The 19,599-nt window shown below is 40.0% G+C and overlaps 1 protein-coding gene and 1 long non-coding RNA gene across 2 annotated transcripts; one reads left to right on the top strand and one right to left on the bottom strand.

The window, feature by feature from the left end:
- Positions 1-1,519: 1,519 nt before the first annotated feature.
- Positions 1,520-11,658, top strand: LOC130872565 (uncharacterized). The gene is made up of 3 exons (XR_009056982.1): positions 1,520-1,620; positions 2,476-2,583; positions 11,600-11,658. It is a non-coding gene; the product is annotated as an uncharacterized LOC130872565 (long non-coding RNA).
- Positions 11,659-15,528: 3,870 nt separating this feature from the next.
- On the bottom strand, positions 15,529-16,657 carry LOC130872563 (tryptophan--tRNA ligase, mitochondrial-like). The gene has a single exon (XM_057766688.1). The coding sequence runs from the start codon at positions 16,655-16,657 to the stop codon at positions 15,575-15,577; it is 1,083 nt and encodes a 360-aa protein (XP_057622671.1). The 3' UTR covers positions 15,529-15,574.
- Between the last annotated feature and the right edge of the window lie 2,942 nt (positions 16,658-19,599).

Here is a 19,599-nt window from a genome sequence, read left to right as displayed (position 1 = left end):
TTAATTTCACGAGGCCCCATTTTTCCATTATTGTCTTTATCTCCTGATTGGAATCTGATTTGGAAACTTTTTCCCCCCATGCTTTATCTTGAAGTAATATTAATTACTATTTAAAGATCATTTCTTAGTAAAATCATATTCTAACAGGCTGTAGATTAAAGCTTCAACATCTGAATATTTAGGAGACATGATTTAGTCATATATGACATAAATTAGACATACCTAACAAAGGGCTTGTGTATAGTATATATTAGACATTCTTTAGAACTTTTAGGAAAAAAACTCAACAAAAGAACACGAAAAAGACTTCAATACAGCCATTTTTCTCTTTACAAAAGAGAAAATTTGAAAACCATTAAGGAGCAGTTGGCATTACTATTTATCAATGTAATAAAAATTTAAATTATAACAGGAAATCCTATACACCCCTTGTAATGGTTATAGATGACAATGCCGAGACCTGACAAGCATGCAGATGGATGGGATCTTCACACACTGCTGCAGGATAGCGGATGAATAGCGTCATTTTGCTACAACAGTAGGTTGAATCCCAGAAATATAAATTTCATTGAAGACAGGAAATTGTTCTATAAAAGTACATTTCTTTCAAATTCAAAATAAAGTAATGAAGTAATTTGGGAAGATGGAAATGCATTGTTATCAAATCCCAAGGGCAGGAGGAGTTTAGGGTGATGGCAATATTCTATTACTTGAGCTTGCTGATGCTTTATATTATAAAAATTCACTGCATGAAAAAATTCATTTTCAATAAAAGAAAAATAGGGAAAAAGAAAGTTTCTGGAAGTGGGAAAAATCATTGTACTACAGACATGATAATTTATATGTAGTTTTTATTCAAATCTTTTATTAAAAATAATTTTTTTTGCCAGGTGTGGGAGGTCATACATGGAATTCAAGCACTTGAGAGAGGAAAGGACTGTGACTCTTTTGAAGCCAGACTTGGGGTTACATGACAAGACTCCATCTTTAAAGGCCAAATAAATAGACTAATAAATAAGCAAATAGATAAAATGGATTTCCTGAAAGCAATGAAATATTAAGACTTTAACACTGATACCTGCTGGGAAAGCTTTGAACAGAGCATTGTTGATTGTGCCTGTGCAGTCACACTTTCTCAGAGCCCCTTGTCTTACCTATATTCAGATTGTCCTAATACTGGTTCCGTTATTCTCTGACCGACCTTCAGTTTTACTTCTGTTACAGTTTTCAATGGGAAAGCCCTAAATGATTTATTGTCTGGATGCTAAATACTACTATATGATATAGTATAACTGTGAAATGTGCTGGTTTGCAAACAAAATGATGTAAAATGATACATTTAACAAAGGGATTTAATGAACTTGTTTTGTAGGCAGCTGGCAAATGTTTTGAGCCTTGGTCTCCCTTTACATATGTTAGAAATGCATATATTCTTTAATGAACTCAGATCTGTGTTTACACTTAGAAAAATTCTGGTTATTTATTTCTATCTTTTATTTTAAAAATCAGGATACGTGCTGACTTGTGGCTGTGGACTCTTGAAATAAATGCTTCGGCCATTTATTTGCCTCCTTCTTTTCAGATCACTTTTCGTGCTATGTATCATGTGAGATTCGAGAGGTTGGTTTTATTATTTATCCAATAACACTGACATTTGTGGGCTCTTCACTGGCAAGGGTGTCTCCTGGGATTCTGAGAGAGAGCCAAGCAATGCTTTTATATGATTATATGCTTTCAGAAAATTGGCAGAGCAAGGCGCCTTAATCATGATCAATAATGCTGCTATCTTTCACCATCTCTCTTTCCACCTCTTTCTTATTTCTGCTCTGTGAGATGGGTTGCGAGTTACTCTGAATATTTTGGGAGCTGTATAAGAAGTCCAAATAGAGTAATGGGCCATCAGTTAGTCTGGGGTTAGTAGGACATACATGATTTCCAGTCACTGGTATGCATACCTAAACTATAGTTGGCTATTTTGGTGTAGAAACAGCTCCTAGAAAAGCTTATCCAGATTTGTGATAACATGTAATAACATCTTCTGCCTGCTGTTGGATAGCAGCCATTGTTAAACCAATAACACAATGAATTATCATCAACTTTTGCAGAACTAACCTTTTAACTCATCTTTTAATAGAAATTGATATTATATAGCTACCATAAAATTGACCAAACAATTGTAACTAAAAATCTTACAATAAAACATCATGTTGTTTTTTCCAGATTTAATTTTTATAATGGTATTTTAATTCTGTTTTTTCTTTAATATTTTATTATTATTCATATTATATTTTGAGACCAAGTCTTATTCTGCAGCCCTGTATAGCTTGGAACTCACTATATAGCATAAAAAAGCTGTGACTCAATGAGTCCAAAGTACATAATTAAATATAGTAAATTAAATATAATAAATATAATATATATAAAAAGAATAAAGGGGCATAACTTCTTTTGCTAAATGTTGAAATTATTTTCTAGGATTTGAGTTTTGGCCTTGTGATTCTAAAATATGATACACAGCTGCACCATTTACATGCTGAAGATGTCAAAACAAGTCTGTCTCGAGCAAGCACCAAGGATTTACAGGTAGCCAAATTGTCTCTTAGGTTGTTCAGATTTGGGTATAGTTCAAATGACGTTATCCCCCCACCTCTGATTTTGAAGTTTACTGTTTCTAATGTAAACAAGAACAACTCAGGAGCTTTTGGCTTCTGTGTCCTTGTGTCTTATTGTTTCTGTTTATTGTATTTACAAGAATCTGACAAACAAAAAGGAAGTTGATAAAGTTACGCCTAGAATCTAACTTGAGAAGCTCAAAACTGAATTTTTGTTATACTTATTTAAAAAGTCTCTACCCATACACAAAATGTATGCATTGTTTTCAATATAATATCCAATATAATGCCCAGGCAGTGTAAGTATTTATCTTCCAAAGAAATCCCAGCAGACAACTGTTGAAAGTCTATGTCTAGAATAATGTCTTTTTTATCACTGAAACAATACCAGTGATTTCAGTAACCTTGGTGCAAAAGGCACATTTAATGGGTTTTTTAGAGTTGTAATATTAGCAAAGACAATTCCAATTTTCAGTAGTAAAGATCCATATCATAAGTAGCATTATTTTTAAATCTTGGTACTATTTAGACCATTTAAACAGTTGTATAATCAATTCAAGCATGACAAAAATCCATAATTGATATGCAAAGTCTGTAAATGTTATGAACACTGTGAGGTTTGTTGACTAAGTCCAGAGAGGAGGACCAAAGAACATCAGGATGAACAAGAATCTTGGTTCCTCAGTCTCCACACATAAAAACACCACTAAGCATAGACCCATTTTGAGGAAAGCTTCAGGATAAAAGATAGAATTCCACTCATAGTAACTAGCACGGGAATACTTACTATTGCTCTTTTTGAAAGAGGTCAAAGAGGATTTATCTAGAAATTAAGACTCGAATAGTCTTTGTAGTTGCTAGACGTTATTTAATAAGTGGTTTTACTGCCATTTGAGTGCAAACAGAGGAAAACAAAGCAGCATCTCACAGAATCCTGGCTGCCTTGCTCATTACCTTTGTGTCCTTTCTGAGAGCCAGTTCTTTACCTAGAGATCTTATGATAGTTGATGTGATAATTCCACTATTTACTAGCCATTTAAACTTATAAAACTGATATAATCACTAAGTTTTCATGTTTGTGGCTCATAGCAAGGACTCAGTAAAAGTTACTTGTTTTAGGTTGTGATCTTTAACTTGGTGGAGTTGACACAGAGGGACAATATAAAAGTATACTGTTTTGGAAATATATTTCATTCCATTTTCATGAACAGATAATGCTATAGACAAAGTTTCTTGGTTGCTTATACAAAAATCATTTCAGTAGTTCTGCCAAATTGTTATGTTACTTTATGAGATTATTTTAGTTGAAATTACATTGCCGAACCATTCCAGCAAGATCTTATATACACTACTGCTGGGTACAGGCCCTAGATCATGTTGCCCAATCTGAGAATGTCCACAAAGAGAGGCTTTGGACTAGCAAGGAAGCCTGGGACAAATGTAAGCACCTAGTGTATATAGGCAGCTAAGGATTTTGACTTCTACCTTCAGTAGATGTGGCCAAAAGACTAGAAAGTTCCCAAACAGAATAATAGTGTTCACAAACTGCTGGGTAGTTGGAAATGTAATGTTGAATCCTACAGAGTTTTTACATATGTTATTTTAACCTTCAAAACTATCTGGTGAAATGGCAAGGTGAACATCTTTTTTTTTTTCCCCCGGACGAATGTGACAGATACTGTCACGTGACTTTCCTAAAGGTCTGGACTAATAAACAACTGATATAGCATTTCACCCTAGTGTTATGTCTTGTGTATGAAGTGTCACCCCAAAATATGATGAAGGATTGAACCTCTGACTTAGCCAATTTTTTAATCCACTGAGGACGGTGTTCCTGGGGATGAGGCACAGAAAATTTTGGAGGCGAGGCTGAGTTAGAGAAAATCGGTCCCTGGAGACTATATTTTCTTTCATGCTGCTCTTATTCTCTCTGCTTTCTTACCATCATTAAAAAAGCAGCTGTGTTCTTCTGCCTCATTACAGTCCTGGTGATGGGGATCAGGATGGTATGAGTAGAAACCTTCAGAGACTGAGCCCAAAGCTTATTTTTTTTTTTTAAATTTTTAAATAATTTATTTAACTTTATGTGCATTGGTGTGAAGGTGTCAGATCCCCAGGAACTGAAGTTACAGACAGTTGTGAGCTGCCATGTGGGTTCTGGGAGTTAAACCTAGGTTCTCTGGAAGAACAGCCAGTGTTCTTAACTGCTGAGCCATCTCTCCATCCCCCTTCTTTTTTTTTTTTTAGCCTCTTAAGTATTTACACCAGGCACTCTGTCACAATGACATAAAACTGACTCCTAGAATCCTTCTGTAAATAGCTAAAGAGTGATGCTACAACTCCATCAGGTATTTGGTTACTGTTGTTTGAGCCTCAATGTGAGAAAGATTTATTTAAAGGATTATGCATGTCAGTTGGCTGATCAATAACTTTTGGAGGGCATTTGATCCACACGAAAAGCCCCCAGGCTTAAGGAAAGCAAACTCTCTTTAGTGAAGCTTCTCTTTGTAATGAGTGGTAACTGAACAGAATCTGACAACTGGTCAAGGTACAGGAAGTGAGAGACTATAGAATTCTCAGTTCTAAATGGAGCATACATACCATACCCATCCTTCTTAAGGCTAGAGATCCTTCCAGAAAAGGTGGTGGAAAGAGTGTGAAAGATGTAGGCAGTGGGGGATTAGAAAGAAACAATGTCTTCTGGACATAGCCGTGCAGATGCCCTTGTGAACTCACTGTGGTTGACCAATGCACTGATTGATAGGCATAAGGGTAAGTCTGTAGGAGTTAGTTTATTTTTCAACATGGTAGCACTGGGTCCTCCTTTAGGGCTATGATCTGTTTAGTTATAAACTCTTGGCCCGATTATAGTACTAGCCATGGGTTTCATCTTGTAAAGCAGGATGTAAATCCAATCAGAAAGTAGTTGGTTACTCCCATAACACTTGTGTTACTATTACACCAGTGGATATTGTTAGGTTTAAGGCAGTGGCAAGTAGGAGACCACTGTGGGCCACGAGGGACAGCCGGTCCCACCACCTGAGGCTTCTGTTCGTCTCAGGTGGGTGGGAGGTGGCGGTGAGAGACCTCGGCGGATCAGTGGGGCAGCAGTGTAGAGAAAGTTTGGGTATAGTTTATTTAGTTGGTTAAGGAAGGGAAGGGAAAGGGGGGGAGAGAGGAGGAGGAGGAGGAGGAGGAGGAGGAGGAGGAGGAGGAGGAGGAGGAGGAGGAGGAAAGAGAAGAGGCAGCAGCCACTTCTTCAGAAGAGGGATGGAGAAAGGGAGCCCATGCAGGTGGAAGATCTGCTTGCCCTGGTGGAGGGGGGAAGTGGGTGGGGCTTGTCTTTTAAAGAGACAGGACAAGCCAGCAGCAGATCATAACATTCCCATTTTTTTCTTATAATAAAAAGGCAGGAAGTTAGGCACAACAGGTTAAAGGAATTGGGATGGTGGATTCTCAAGACTGTTTCCTATTTATTTGTGGGCATCATCTTTGTGGGGGAAACCTGAAAAAGCTCGGTGTTGGTCACATCCTGGGGTACCTGGTATCCTTACTCCTGTCCAGGGATTGTGGTATGGAAATGTCTGGTGTCTCTCAGATCTGTTTAAGGTATTGGCAGAACAAAGGACGAAGTTAAGTTTGGGAAGAAAAAAATTTTTAGGACCAGAAATATGAGAGGGATGTATCTGACCTGTTTAAGGTGGATTCTTCAATTCAGCTCCCTAAAACTCACAAGAGTTTTTTGGGTTTGTAAAAGCATAAGTTTTAAACAGCAGCATATTTATACCAGAATGACTGTGACAGCTATTTTTGCATAATGGAAAGTATCTTTAAGACCATGAAAGGCAGTGTGAGAGATAATTTTGTCTTCACATCTTTGTAACTTGCAGGTGCACACCTTAATAACTTCTATTTTGTATTTTATTGAAATTTGTTTGGTGAGGCTGTCCTTTTAAACTGACAAAACCTCTCAGCTGTCAAACTACATCAGAGATCTTTGAAAAGATAAAATTTTACTTGAGCTATTGATTAAAAAATGACAGGGAACTTACTTGGTTGGCACCTAGAGCTACTCCTCAGGGTCCTCCATGGTTGCTGAGGGTCATATTTGCCTTTTGCTATTCAGCACAGGGCCAGCCAGGCTCTAGAAAATCCTGTGGGCTAAAAACTGTAGGAAGGCAAGCCTACCTTGACCTGAGCAGCTAGGCTGCTGACTTCCAGCGATTCTGTCCACTGTCTGGAGATCTTCAGTACAGATAAAAGGCAGCTTTGCCCAGTGGTCAGCACTTGGCTGTTGAAATGAATTGTGAATGGATGTTGTTTTGTGCCCATTTGTCTTCTGTCTTCTTGGGAGGAATCAGAGTGCTGCTGCTAGCAGCCAACCTGTCTCTTTCTATTATGAAAATTTTTTTTAATAATTAAGCATTTAAATGCCACATTCCCAGATCTCTGAGCAGTTGAGGGCTGTTTATAGAGTACAGATGAGTTATAATTACAGTATAGAATATGCCTGGAGAGCTGGGTCCAAGATTGGTTGTACTGGCTCTCAACTTAACAGGTAAGATTTATACGTGGAAGACAGAAAGAAGAAAAAACTGTTTGCAATAGAAGCTTAACAGTAGAACTAACAATAGTAGAGAACAGTTCAATATATTTTAAAGCAGAGTTGGATTAAATATACCATATTTTTGTAAGAGACTTAAGAGTACATACCAATTTAAAACATGAGACTTATTGCTTTTTTAGTCTGAGATATAATAGACAGTTATAATGTTTAACAGTAAACATATGTGCATTTAAGTCACATGTGTGCACAAACATATATACACACATTAGAGTTAACTCAAATTACATGTATGCATACATACGCACATATACATCAAAGAGAAGTTGGGTGAAGTGTATGCCCTTGGTGGGCCCTATCAAAGGTATGTCCTGTGCAAAACACACATGTAACAGAGTTAGCACTGGGGGACCTGGCAGGGAATACCTCAGTAAAGATAACGGGACTTGGTCACCTGACCTGGCCCTCATTTACCATGGTGGTAAGGTCACCTGATTTCAGTTAAGACAACGGTAAAGTCACCTGACCTCAGTCAAAATGGCGCGGTCATATGTTGTGTGGAGAAGCCAAGATTTTTTTGAGCCATGGGAGTTTAAAGTCTAACAAGAGAGATATAGAGGCTGGGTAGAACATACATTTAAAACAGAATTACATTTGTGTGGCCACACTATTTACACATTTTTTTTTAATACATGAATTAGAGAGGAAAATTACTCAGCACTATGATCTGCCCTGTCACCAAACCACCATGCCCAGCCATGGTCGGGAGCAAGGGCTTGAACTGGAAACAGCTGCCTTGCGGATCTGACTAATCTTGTCAGTTTCCAAGGGACCAGCGGTAGCGATGGTAGTGGCAGGAATAGAATAGAAGGAATGGGAGCGAGAGGAAAGGAACACTTTTAGATGGATGGGGAAGGGGCTGCCTAGCAAAAGGAAAAGCAGGGCCAGTGGGACACCAGCAGAGCATTTACAGGCAGGTGGCTGATAAGTTTTAAGGGTTTGTTTCCCATAGCTGAAACCATGAAAACCCGTGAAAACAGCGGACACCTCAAGGCCTGTAGGGAAATATCTTCTCTCTATAGGCGGGGTGATAATGAAATCTGGCTGGTTTCAGTCTGGACAACTCAGAAGTCAGAGGCTAGAGGTTGCCCTAGGCAGTCTCTTATAGTGGGAACCACTTATAAGTGGCCCAAAAGAAAAAAAAAAATCCCCCCCCCCAAATCCGAGGGATCCCAGGTCCAAAAGTGAATACACCACTCAGTGTGTGCAGTGCTAGTGAGGTAGGACCACCCCGGGCACTCTGGTCACAGTTTTGGTTATGGGAAGCAACCAGAGATGTATGTAAGCAAAGGGCTCAACCATAACCATGAAGACTGTGGTTGAGGGCATCCGCCTACTTCTAGGAACACCAGAGGGTTTCTGGGATCTCAATGGTCAAGGCCTCAGGTTTGGAGAAATGGATAACCTGACTGGAAGGGGAAAACTCACCAATCGAAGCTGCTGGTGAGCATGAAGGTTGGTGTCCAGGCAGATGGAACTTGGGGCTGTTGTAGAGAAATCCGGTTCCCTAGCCCAGGGTTCCATGTGTGTGGGAGGGAACATAGAGAGAGCCTGACCAAGTCACAGAGCACCAATGTTGTGGGTTAGGGCAGCTGTGCATGGGACACCATAGTGGGCCATGAGGGGCAGCCAGTCCTACCACTTGAGGCCTCTGTGGGATGTGGCAGATAAGAGACTTTGGCAGGTTGGCAGGGCAGCTAGTTCCAGTTATGGAAGGGAAGGGGAAAGGAAAGAGTGAGGGGAGGAGTAAGAGGAGGGAGAGAAAGAAAAAGAGGCAGCACTTACCTCTTCAGAAAAGGGATAGAGAGAGAGCTGGTGCAGGTGGAAGATCTGCTTGCCCTGGTGGAGGGGGAATGTGCAGGGCTTGTCTCTTAAAGAGACAGGACAAGTCAGCAGCAGATCATAACAGGTATGCCTTGACAGCCCATTCATTGTTGTAGCCTGCAATGCTCATATCTGGGTATGATTGATGCTTACTTTTCTTTTCTGCTAGTATGCAGAGAACCTTCCAGAAATATGAAAGCTAGTCTGAAGGGATGAAACTTTCAGGTCAGCATCAACTTTATTCCTTCTATGAGTGAAGGATGTCGTGTTTTTGTCTATAGGAGTCCTAACATCAAGTTCTGGAGGGTAACCAAGAGTAGCGTCAATAGCTTTTACTATTTGAGGGGGTCTATGGGACCTCACTGGTTAACAACTACAAAAGAAAGAACTCATTCCTGGAACTGGGCTTCTGCTTATCTCTAGTGTCTTTTGGCAGAATTGTTGCCCAGCTGTATAGCACCTCATTTTAACTATTTTTATGTTTGAATGACTGTCCCTTTGTCTGTAATTTTATATGCATGTGTATGTATATATGGGATATTGTACAGTAGTAGTTTTCCATATGACTCTTTAAAAAATATCTTTATTGTAATTTATCCCTCCCTTAATCCCTCCTGTACTATGGCCTCCCCTGTGTACTCCAATTTAATCCTACCATTTCATAGTGTGCCTTAACTCTTTATACTAGCATGTTTTATTTCCCCTTTGTTACATCTTAAGAATAACTCAAAATCTGGGATGTTGTATTTGTTTAGGATTGTCTAGGCTCTTCTGAGTCTTCTGTATTTCAATATTAAACTTAGGTGTTTTTCAATTTCTTTAAAGATCTGAAAACCATTTTTATGGTTAAGCACAGTGGAAATTGTGTTGAGTCTGGATTTCCTTTGGTAGGATGGCCATTTACACAATATTAATCCTCTGATTAAGGAGCCGGTCAGTCTTTTGACCTTTTGGTTATTCTTCAAACTATTCCTTCAGGATTTTAAAGTTTTCACTGTGTAAATCATTCACTTCTTTCAATTTATTTCAAGACAGTTTTGGGGCTAGTGTAGCCAGTATCATAATGCTTCTCTCTACTCATGTTCTAAATTTCTGTTGGTGTCGAAGTCCTAAGGTAGCCATTATCAAAATCCAAGATGACCAGATTGCTGGTACCATATCCCAAGATATATAGAGTAAACTTGAAAATAATTGCTTGGCACTTGAAGGGAAACACTCTTTCCCAAACCAAGTAAAGCACAGTCGTCCATTATTTATTATACTTTTAGAGAAAAGAAAAAGCAGAATTTTATTTTCAATATTTTCATCATAGGAAAATCAAATAGAGACTATAATTCTGGAAAGAGAAGATGAAATGACTAAATTATGGGAAGAAGATGTTAAGAATAACAGCATTAAAATTGTGGAAGAAAAGTGATTCCTGTAGGGGGAGGCTGCTTGTATCGTTCCTGGTCACTGAGACTCCCGAAATAATCACACAGAAATCTGTATCAATTTCAACACTGCTTGTGTATTTCTGTATAGCTGTATATATACAGTGTATTTATGTATAAGTGTATTTCTGGCTAATTCTTATATCTTAAATTAGCCCATTTCTATTACTCTGTGTATCGCCATGTAGCTGTGGCTTACTGGCAAGTTTCCTGTGGGATCAGGTAGAATTATCTGTCTTCTGTGGCAGCTCCATGTCTTCTCATTGACTTCACTTCTTTCTCTCAGCATTCAGCTTTGTTTTCTCACCTAGCTCTATTCTTCCAAGCCACTGGCTGAAACAGCTTTATTCATTAACAAATAAAAGCAACATATATACGGAAGGACTTCCCACACCAGATTCTTGTTAATAATATAAAGGATACCTTTGAGTTTCATCATGTGCTACACAACCTTCCCAAAACTGTTCCTAATATTCAAAGCAAGACAGATACTGTCACTGTGAAGAAAGAAAAAAAAATGAAGTAAAAAGATTTGAATAGCTCACCTGATGTCACAAGGTGGTGATTCTGTGATATACATCTAGAGAGTCTAAACCTAGGACTTGCTTTTATCAATTTGCTAGCCTCGAGTTTCCAGATGAACACCACTTTCAAGATAACCACATAATGGTTACATAATATATTGCCTATATAAATATTTTTGGTAGCAGTAGTTCTATATAATGTGCAATTAATATCTAAGTTTTAAGGCCAGATAAGAGTCATAATAAACATGATGTAAAGAACAGTCTATTTAGATAGCTAGCAAAACATGCTCATAGAAGAAAGATCAGTCTTCGTATATTGAGTCTTTGACAATGTAATTTCATTATAGAAACTACACACACACACACACACACACACACACATATATATATATATATATACGTATATGCTCTTAAGTAATATTTGTTGACTGAGGAAGAGGCTTTAGGAAATGTCATACCATATTGGTATCACCATACACAGTTACCCCACACTTCTGGAGACCAACACTAAAGGGTTCATCCAGAAGGCTGAAAAGTAAAGAATGCTTGACTCATGTTCATTGACATAATTATTTTCAGGTCTCCTCTGCAGATCCAGTACTTTGAACTTGTCAGCAGAAATGAAGATAAACTTGGAGCAGAAAAAAAATACTTCTTGAAACTTTCAAATAGAGACTCTGGAATTGAGTGCAAGAAAAACTGATTTCTTGGGCTTTGTTGTAAGGAACAGGCAGAAGAAGTGGATATAGTGGTGGAGAAGGATCACTCAAGTATGTGGGAAGCCCTTACCCTGTAAAAATTCTCCAGATAATCTCAAGGGACAGAGCACTGCAGCTCAGAGGAAAGAAAAAAACACGCTAATGCAGTTTTCTTGTCTGCCTCGTAGCCTAGCATCACACAGATGCAGTCATCTGACTCCCGAACCATTTATTTCCTAGCAGGAATCTTTGTATGTTTTCCTCTTTTTAGGTTAGTCTCACAAGCACATTTTTCCTTTATGAAACTAAAATGGAATATTTTATGCTATTTCTGTTAAGATTTCAAAAAGGGAGAGTTTCAGTAGTGTTCAACAGTCTGTAAAACGTTTTACCAGAGAGTTATTGTAAAGACTGAACATTAAATGGAAATTTATTCATTTAAAATATTTAGAAGGGAATCAAATGCCTGGCTGAACATTGTGATATGGCACCTAGGACAAACTCTGTTCTATATCCCTCCCTTTACACATGACAAAATAGAGTACTGACTGCATAGTTTATGAGCTCAGTGTGAAATGAAGATGTAGGACCCTTATTGAAAAATTAAAAATTTCAATATACTATTGGAAGAACATTAGATCAAATATAACTACTCTCATGAAAACAGTCCTGTCTGTGGGTCACTAATATTTATCAAATATTTAGGTATGTGGCTTGGCCTAGGATAGATTAGTATCCATTCTGAACTGCTAGTTGGGGGTAAGATGAAATCCCAAAGTTGTTTTGATTATCATTTACCTAATTACTAGGGATGGTGCTTCCAGTGGTCACCATCTCTACTTTAATATTACACACATTCTACTAGGCTCCCTGTTTTAAGTTCTTCTCCCCAATGCTCTTTTATATATTTTTTGCATTCTATAGGTATTCCAAGTTAAATTCACAGAACCGGAAAATGGAAGCTAAGATGATGAATCTATGACAGAGAACATGTAGCTTTTCACTTTCTGGATCTGTGTTACATAATTAACTGTAATTTTTTTCAGTTCCACCCATATGCAAAATTCAAAATTTCATTTTCCTTTATAGCTGAACAGTGTTCCATTGTGTAAACATACTACATTTTCATTATCTATTCATCCGTTGAGGGACATTTAGTCTGATTCCATCTCTTAGCTGTGTTGTATAGAGTGGCAATGAAGGTGGTTGAATGAGTATTTCTGTACTAGCATACAGAGTCTCTGGGGTATGTGCCAAGAGTGGTAGACCTTGCTCATATGGCCATACTATTCCTAGATTTTTGAAGAACTCCCACACTGTTTTGCATAGGGACTGTATGAGTTTATACTTCCACCAACAGTAAATAAAGGTTCTACTTTTCATATAGCTATACCAACTTTTGGTTGATCTGATTTTATGATGTGGCAGTTTGAATGAGAATAGATGCCACAGACATGTATTTGAATGCTTTGTCCCCAGTTGGTGGAAATGTTTGGGAAGGATTTAGTAGGTATGGCATTGTTGGAAGAGGTGTGTCACTTGGGATGGACTGTGAGGTTTCAAAAGCCCTCACCCATTCCCATTTAGCTCTTTTTCCTGTCTCATTGTTGATGTCTCAAGATATACGCTCTCCATTTCTGCTCCATTGCCATACATTCCTCCCTACTGCTCCTTACTGTGATGGCTATGGATTAAGCTAACCCTCTGAAAATGTAAATCTCAATAGACTGTTTCTTCAATAAGTTGTCTTGGTCATGGGGTCTTATCCCGGCAATAGAAAAGCAAATATGGTGCTTGATGGCATCCATTTTGATTAGAGAGAGAGAATGAGAAGAAGATAAGAGAGGGTAGGAGGCCAGAACAGTCAGAATGCATTATACACACATAGGAAATTGTCAAAGAACAAAGTTAATTAAAATAAGGCTAGGATTCATAGCAACTGGTGGAAATTTACAAGAGAACAGATTTTGGCTAAATACAGAGCAAACCTGACAGAAAATAAAGTAGTTAACATGGAGACCTGGTGGAAAGTAAATAATGTTCCTTGTTCTTAAAATCATCTTGCTCACTCAGAGCAGGAGAGCTGGTATTTGAGGATGTTGTAAAAACATCTTAGCTACCTGAATGTTTAGGTAAAATAGTTAGCACCATCTCACCCAGCCCTCCTCACTGTGAGTTCCCTAATCCTGAATTATCTTTAGAAGCTTAATCCCCCCCCAACTAATCCCCTTGACAAACAAAACATTCTTATATTTGCCCCTGGTTTTCTGGAATGCAAAAGTCACCAATCATCCAAGTTCAACTCTGTTTCTGAATTGTGCATGCATATGTGTGTTTATGCATGATCTCCATATATAATATATTCCTTGATTAGAGAAAATTAAGTTTGACTTTCTTGCCTATAAAAATCAGATTTAGATGTAGCCACAAGTGTGCATTTAAATTAAAGGATGGGCTCATTGGGAAAGGACACTTGCTGCCAAGCCTAATGACTGGCTGACTCTGGCCCCTAGAACTCACATGGGAGAAGAAGAGAACCAACTCCCACAATTGTCTTCTGACCCTCACACAGTGCTGCACACATACACACTAAATAGGAAATATAAAATAGCATGATGAATGGACCTGCCTATTTTTCCCTCTCTAGTGTGTGGTGTGTTACAATGGACAAGCTGTCTCTTCTCTAACCATCTCTTACTTGCTCAATGGCACAAATGTGGTGCAAAGCCTTTGGAAAATGCACTTCATCACAGTAACCCTGTCTTCTGTCAGTTTTCCCAATTCTTACTCTAGAATGTTCCCAAGCCCCAAACACGTGGCTCTCTCATATGCTCTGATTTGCCCAGAGCTGTTGCATCTCTATGCTATCCTGGGAGCAGGCACTAATGTTAGAATCCTAATTCTTTTAAGTGCTATTTACCATGATCACTTTTACAGCCACATCTATATCAGATGAGGCTGATGTAGCTCCAGGGGAGAATGCTTATATATCACAGTGAGTGTTACATCCTGGGATGAGGCAAGGGAGCCTGAGAAAACTGCAGTAATAAACTTACTGAGGTAAGCTGCTTCCCGCTGATTTTGGTGGAGTATAAACTTTAGGGAATCTTCTAAAATAATGAGAAACCATCCTAGAATTTTCCAGCGTCAATGCCATCCTCCCTCACAGCTTCCACCTCCCTCTCATAGTCTTGCTCTCCAATTCCTGGTTGCTTAATCTTTTACCTCTAGACCTGCTGCACCAATGAATGTCTTTTCTGTTTTCCATCCTACCTACTTTTCTCCTATGACGTACACTTTCTTCTACCACACCTGCTTTTCATCTATTACCAAACAGCCCACCAAGTGCCCCTTTCTTGTTTCTCCTTCTTCATATCATTCATCTGTGTTTCCTTCCCTTCCTCTTATTGACCTCGATAAATCATTCTCTATTCTTTTTTTTTTAATTTTTTTTACTTTTATTTTTTTTATTTTTTGAGCTGTAAGTCTTTATGAACTCCAAATAGAAAGGGGATTCAGGCTTACAGCACAGGGCCTCTATGCACAGCTTTGTGAAGGGCTCGGAAACAGAGTGCACCTGTCACAGTAACGCCTGCACAAACAGGCACACATCAGAGCTCAGACACTGTTAGCTGTGAAGTGCGTGGGAATACTTCAGACCCCAAAATGCGCCTCAGTTAACTGGGGTGTAGACCCGAGTCTGATTCGGCTCTCCTGATCATAGCATTTGAGATGGAACTGGAGCTTCAATTGGAAGCCTTCATCAAATGAAGCTAATCATCAAACCAATTGTGTACAGACTAAAATCTGTCCAAGGAAAGTTGTCTTGACTGGAGTGCAGTGACTGGCTGCCATTCTACAGGATCCCCACCAATTTCTTCACCTCCTCGAACACAGGGTAGGCTAATTCTTTGGCTTTTGCAGATCCAGCAAGTAAAATCTTCTTTAAATGGTCCTTATCCTTTTTCAGTTTCTCAATCTCACTCCTGATTGGAGCAAATTTCTCAGTCACAGCATCTGCCACCAGCAGCTTGTAGCGCGCTGTGTCCATGCCTGCACCGCTGCGCACCGCCTCCTCCACCGAGAGGCCTGACACCGCTGCGTGGATCGCCACCATGTTGGAGACACCAGCTCTGCTGTCCGGCTCGTAGGTGACCTCTGATGTGAAGTCCGTCACAGCCTTCCGGAATTTCCGCACGATCTCCTCTGGGCTGTCTGTTATTCCGACAATGGCCAGTTTGTCAGGGTCTGATTTTGACATTTTGGCAGAGAGGTCACGGAGGGATTTCACTTTCTTCATAGACGTGAGAATGGACTTGGGCAATGGAAAGAACTCCCCATACTTCTGGTTGAAACTTCGAGCTAGATCCTGGACAAGTTCCATGTGCTGGACTTGATCCTCCCCGACAGGAACGTGTGTGGACTTGTAGCACAGAATGTCCGCCGCCTGCAGCACCGGGTATGTGAGCAGGCCCACTGTCCCTTCATGCTTCTGCCTTGCTGCCTTAGCCTTCCACTGGTGTAAATGCTGCAGCCGGGGCAGTCTGACCATGCAGGTGAGGATCCAGCTTAACTGAGTGTGTTCAGGTACCTGAGACTGCTGGTAAAGGGTACTCTTCTCTGGATTTATGCCACAGGCAAAAAGAGCAGCAGTCATGTCCAGTATGCTCTGCTGGAGGAGGGCGGGGTCCTGGGGGACAGTGATGGAATGGAGGTCAACGATGCCGTGCAACACTGTGCTGTACTCCTCCTGCAACTTCACCCAGCTCTCAATGGCGCCAAGGTAATTGCCCAGGTGGGGGATTCCTGTCGGCTGGATGCCAGAGAACACGCGCTCCACACCGTCCTTCTGGGGAGCAGGAGTCGCTGCGGGTCCTTTGTGAAGTGCCCGGATGAAGCTCCAGCACCCACGCGCCTTCGGCACGGAGCACAGCGCCATCTTGGGTCATTCTCTATTCTTATGCCCATCAAGAAGGCAGTCACAGGGGCTGCACAGATGCCAGTTGGCTACAACACATACTGCTCTTGCAGAGGATCCCAAAAGCTGTACAGCAGATTGCTACTGTTTGGTAACCAGTTCAAGGGGATCTGGCTGAGTCTGGCAAGGTTGTTTCCTGGAAACATGACATGGGCAGTGAGGGAATGAAGAAAGGATTGGCTTGTATAGTAAATCTGAGGCCAATTGGAGCCGTGCTAACTGTAATAAAGTCAAACCAAGAAGAGTAACTACTGGGGAAACATCACTGGTTTATTATGTATAGCACAGGAAAGGAGTTAGCTTGTGTTGGTTCTCTGTACTGGGTATGTGTAGGGCTCAGGCTGAAAACATCTGGGAGCAGGGAGCTCTTGGCACAGCCACATCTGATGGGGAATGGCAAGAGTCATAAAGCCAGCACAGGTGCTTGACAAAGATCCAGTGAAGCTGAACCACATGATGGCTGCCGTGTCACCTTGGTTTTCATCTCCACCTGTTACATATTCAGATGACTTTTAATATTTGTACAGTTTGGGGATATTGAATTGATGAAAAATTTCTTATGAATCATTTATGCCTTCTCCCTGAAACATGGCTAGTAAAACCTCAGAAAGAGAAATTGGGGTTCAACCTGAAAATCCAAAAAAGCAAAGCAGCCAGCCACTGGCTCTTACCTTGACCTTAGTCTGAAAATGATGATCCTGCCTCTAGGAATATCAGAATGAGACTAAACCTGAGAGCTATCTCCTCCCATTTTATAATCCTCTCTAGTTCTGGAATTAAAGGGATGCACCACTGGAATTAAAGACATGTACTGCTCGGTTTCTATGACAAACTAGTGTGGCTACTAGGATTAAAAGTATGTGTTATTGAGGCCTGGTCTGTAAGTAAGGCTGACCAGGGTGACTGTTTCTCTCTCTGAACTTCAGACAAGTTTTATTTATGAAAATATAAATGAAATATCACTATATTCCAGGAGTACTGCTTCCAAGTTTTCCCAGGAATGTCCTGAACATGCTACCCCTTTTGCTTTTAGGAAGATATCCCTATCTACTTGAAGGTCTTTCTTATGCCTTGCAGGTTGTGATACACATAAAGAAGCCAGAGATCTCTTCATGCGGCTATGAGACATTCTTGAAACATCTGTCCCTATACTTATGTAGGAACAAGATATTCAAAACAAAGTCAACTCAAAAGGTCCACAAGATTCAGTGGGCTGGATGAGTTGGCCATGGGATTGTAAGCCTTTTGCCACTACACACTCAGATAATTATGTGGTATCTACAGCAAAAAAGTTAGATTAGCTGAAGTTACCTCAGCCCTACACAGAGATTTATATTGATGAGCAAAGTATCGAGTGGGAAGAAGAGAAAAGAATGAGGTGTCAGGATCTCCCTTTATTAGAAAAGTTAGCTCATGCAGAGCCACTACAGTACCATATGACCAAGGAACAATAGAATGTCAGGATTAGACATATAGACAAATTCTATAAAAATAAAAGTATTGTGTTTTACCAGAATTTGAATAATAACTATAGCAGCTTTGGTCTGAGGAGTTTTCCTTGGCACGCTGGCCATTAAGAGTTAATAATATACTGCTTGAGACATGATATGCCTGGGCTGGCTTGAAGATTTTGTTTTGGGTTAGTGTTCTTGCAACCACAAAAGCTGTTAGCCTGGGAAGAGGTCGTCATATGCCTTTAGATTCTTAAAAATCGGGTTATGAGGTTGATGAGTAAAAATGGTTATAAAACCTAACTCTTTATTAAGGATGGTTAAACTTGAGAGAAAATGATAATAAAAAACAACTCTATTCTGTCATAGTTTATTCATGGTAACTAGAAGATGAGCAAGAGGAAGTGAAAAACATGTCCAAAAACAAAGATGATATGATTTATGTTTTGAAGCAATATGAATTTGTCCCTACTGGAGTAGGAGGGCCTTCTGCCTATATGTTACTTTCATTGGTCAAATAAAGAAACTCCCTTGGCTTTTTGATAGGACAGCAGCTTAGATAGGTGGAGTAGACTGAACAGAATGCTGGGAGAAAGAAGCAGAGTCAGGCAGACACCATGAATCTCTGGCTCGAAATGGATGTAGGTTAAGATCTTTCCTGGTAAGCCATAGCTTCATGGTGCTACACAGATTTAACAGAAATGGGTTAATCAAGATGTGAGAGTTAGCCAATATGAGGCTAGAAATAATGGGCCAGGCAGTGTTTAAATGAATACAATTTGTGTGTTGTTATTTCTGAGGCTAAGCTAGCTGTGCAGGAGCTGGGTGGGACAAAAAGCAGGCCTGCTCGCCTCATCACTACACCCTACTTACTAAATTCTGTATAAATAAAGAAGTACTCTAGCTGCTAGTCAGTCAGGCTGCAAGACTCTCCCAACCAGCATGGCCTGGCTTATTCTGTACCTCGCCCACTCCCTACATCCTCTTGGGACCAGTCAACTTTTGGGGCTGGCTCCTGGCAATCTGGTCTGTGAGAGATACAGGTTGTCAGAACAGGAAAAGCCATACCAAGATGCTCTTGCCCTCTGTCCATCTTTGGTAAAATGAAACTTGGAAGTGTCCCATGTCTGATTCCTCCATTGCTGCTCTTGTATCATCCACCCTAAGACCCTGCCGTCATCTAGAGCTGGACTCCAGCAAGCTCTGTTCCTAGTTTTGTGCACTCTAGTCAATCTTTCCTAAGCAGTTAGCTTTTCAACACTGGTAGCATTCCCTCTGGGATCAATGGAAGACTCCCTCTGAGTCTTGCCATGGGGAGGAGAAGTCTTGTTATTTCCAGGAATATAGGGCATTTGTCCTTGACAAGGTTGTACCCGTGTCAGGCAACACACATTTACTCAGAACCTCTGTTCCCTACATGATCTGATACGGTACTGCATGCATATGATAAAC

This window comes from Chionomys nivalis, chromosome 4 (genome assembly GCF_950005125.1).
Source record: "Chionomys nivalis chromosome 4, mChiNiv1.1, whole genome shotgun sequence".
Lineage (NCBI taxonomy): Eukaryota > Metazoa > Chordata > Mammalia > Rodentia > Cricetidae > Chionomys > Chionomys nivalis.
The sequence above is the reverse complement of the archived record's forward strand: the minus strand, read 5'-3'. Positions and strand labels throughout refer to the sequence as shown.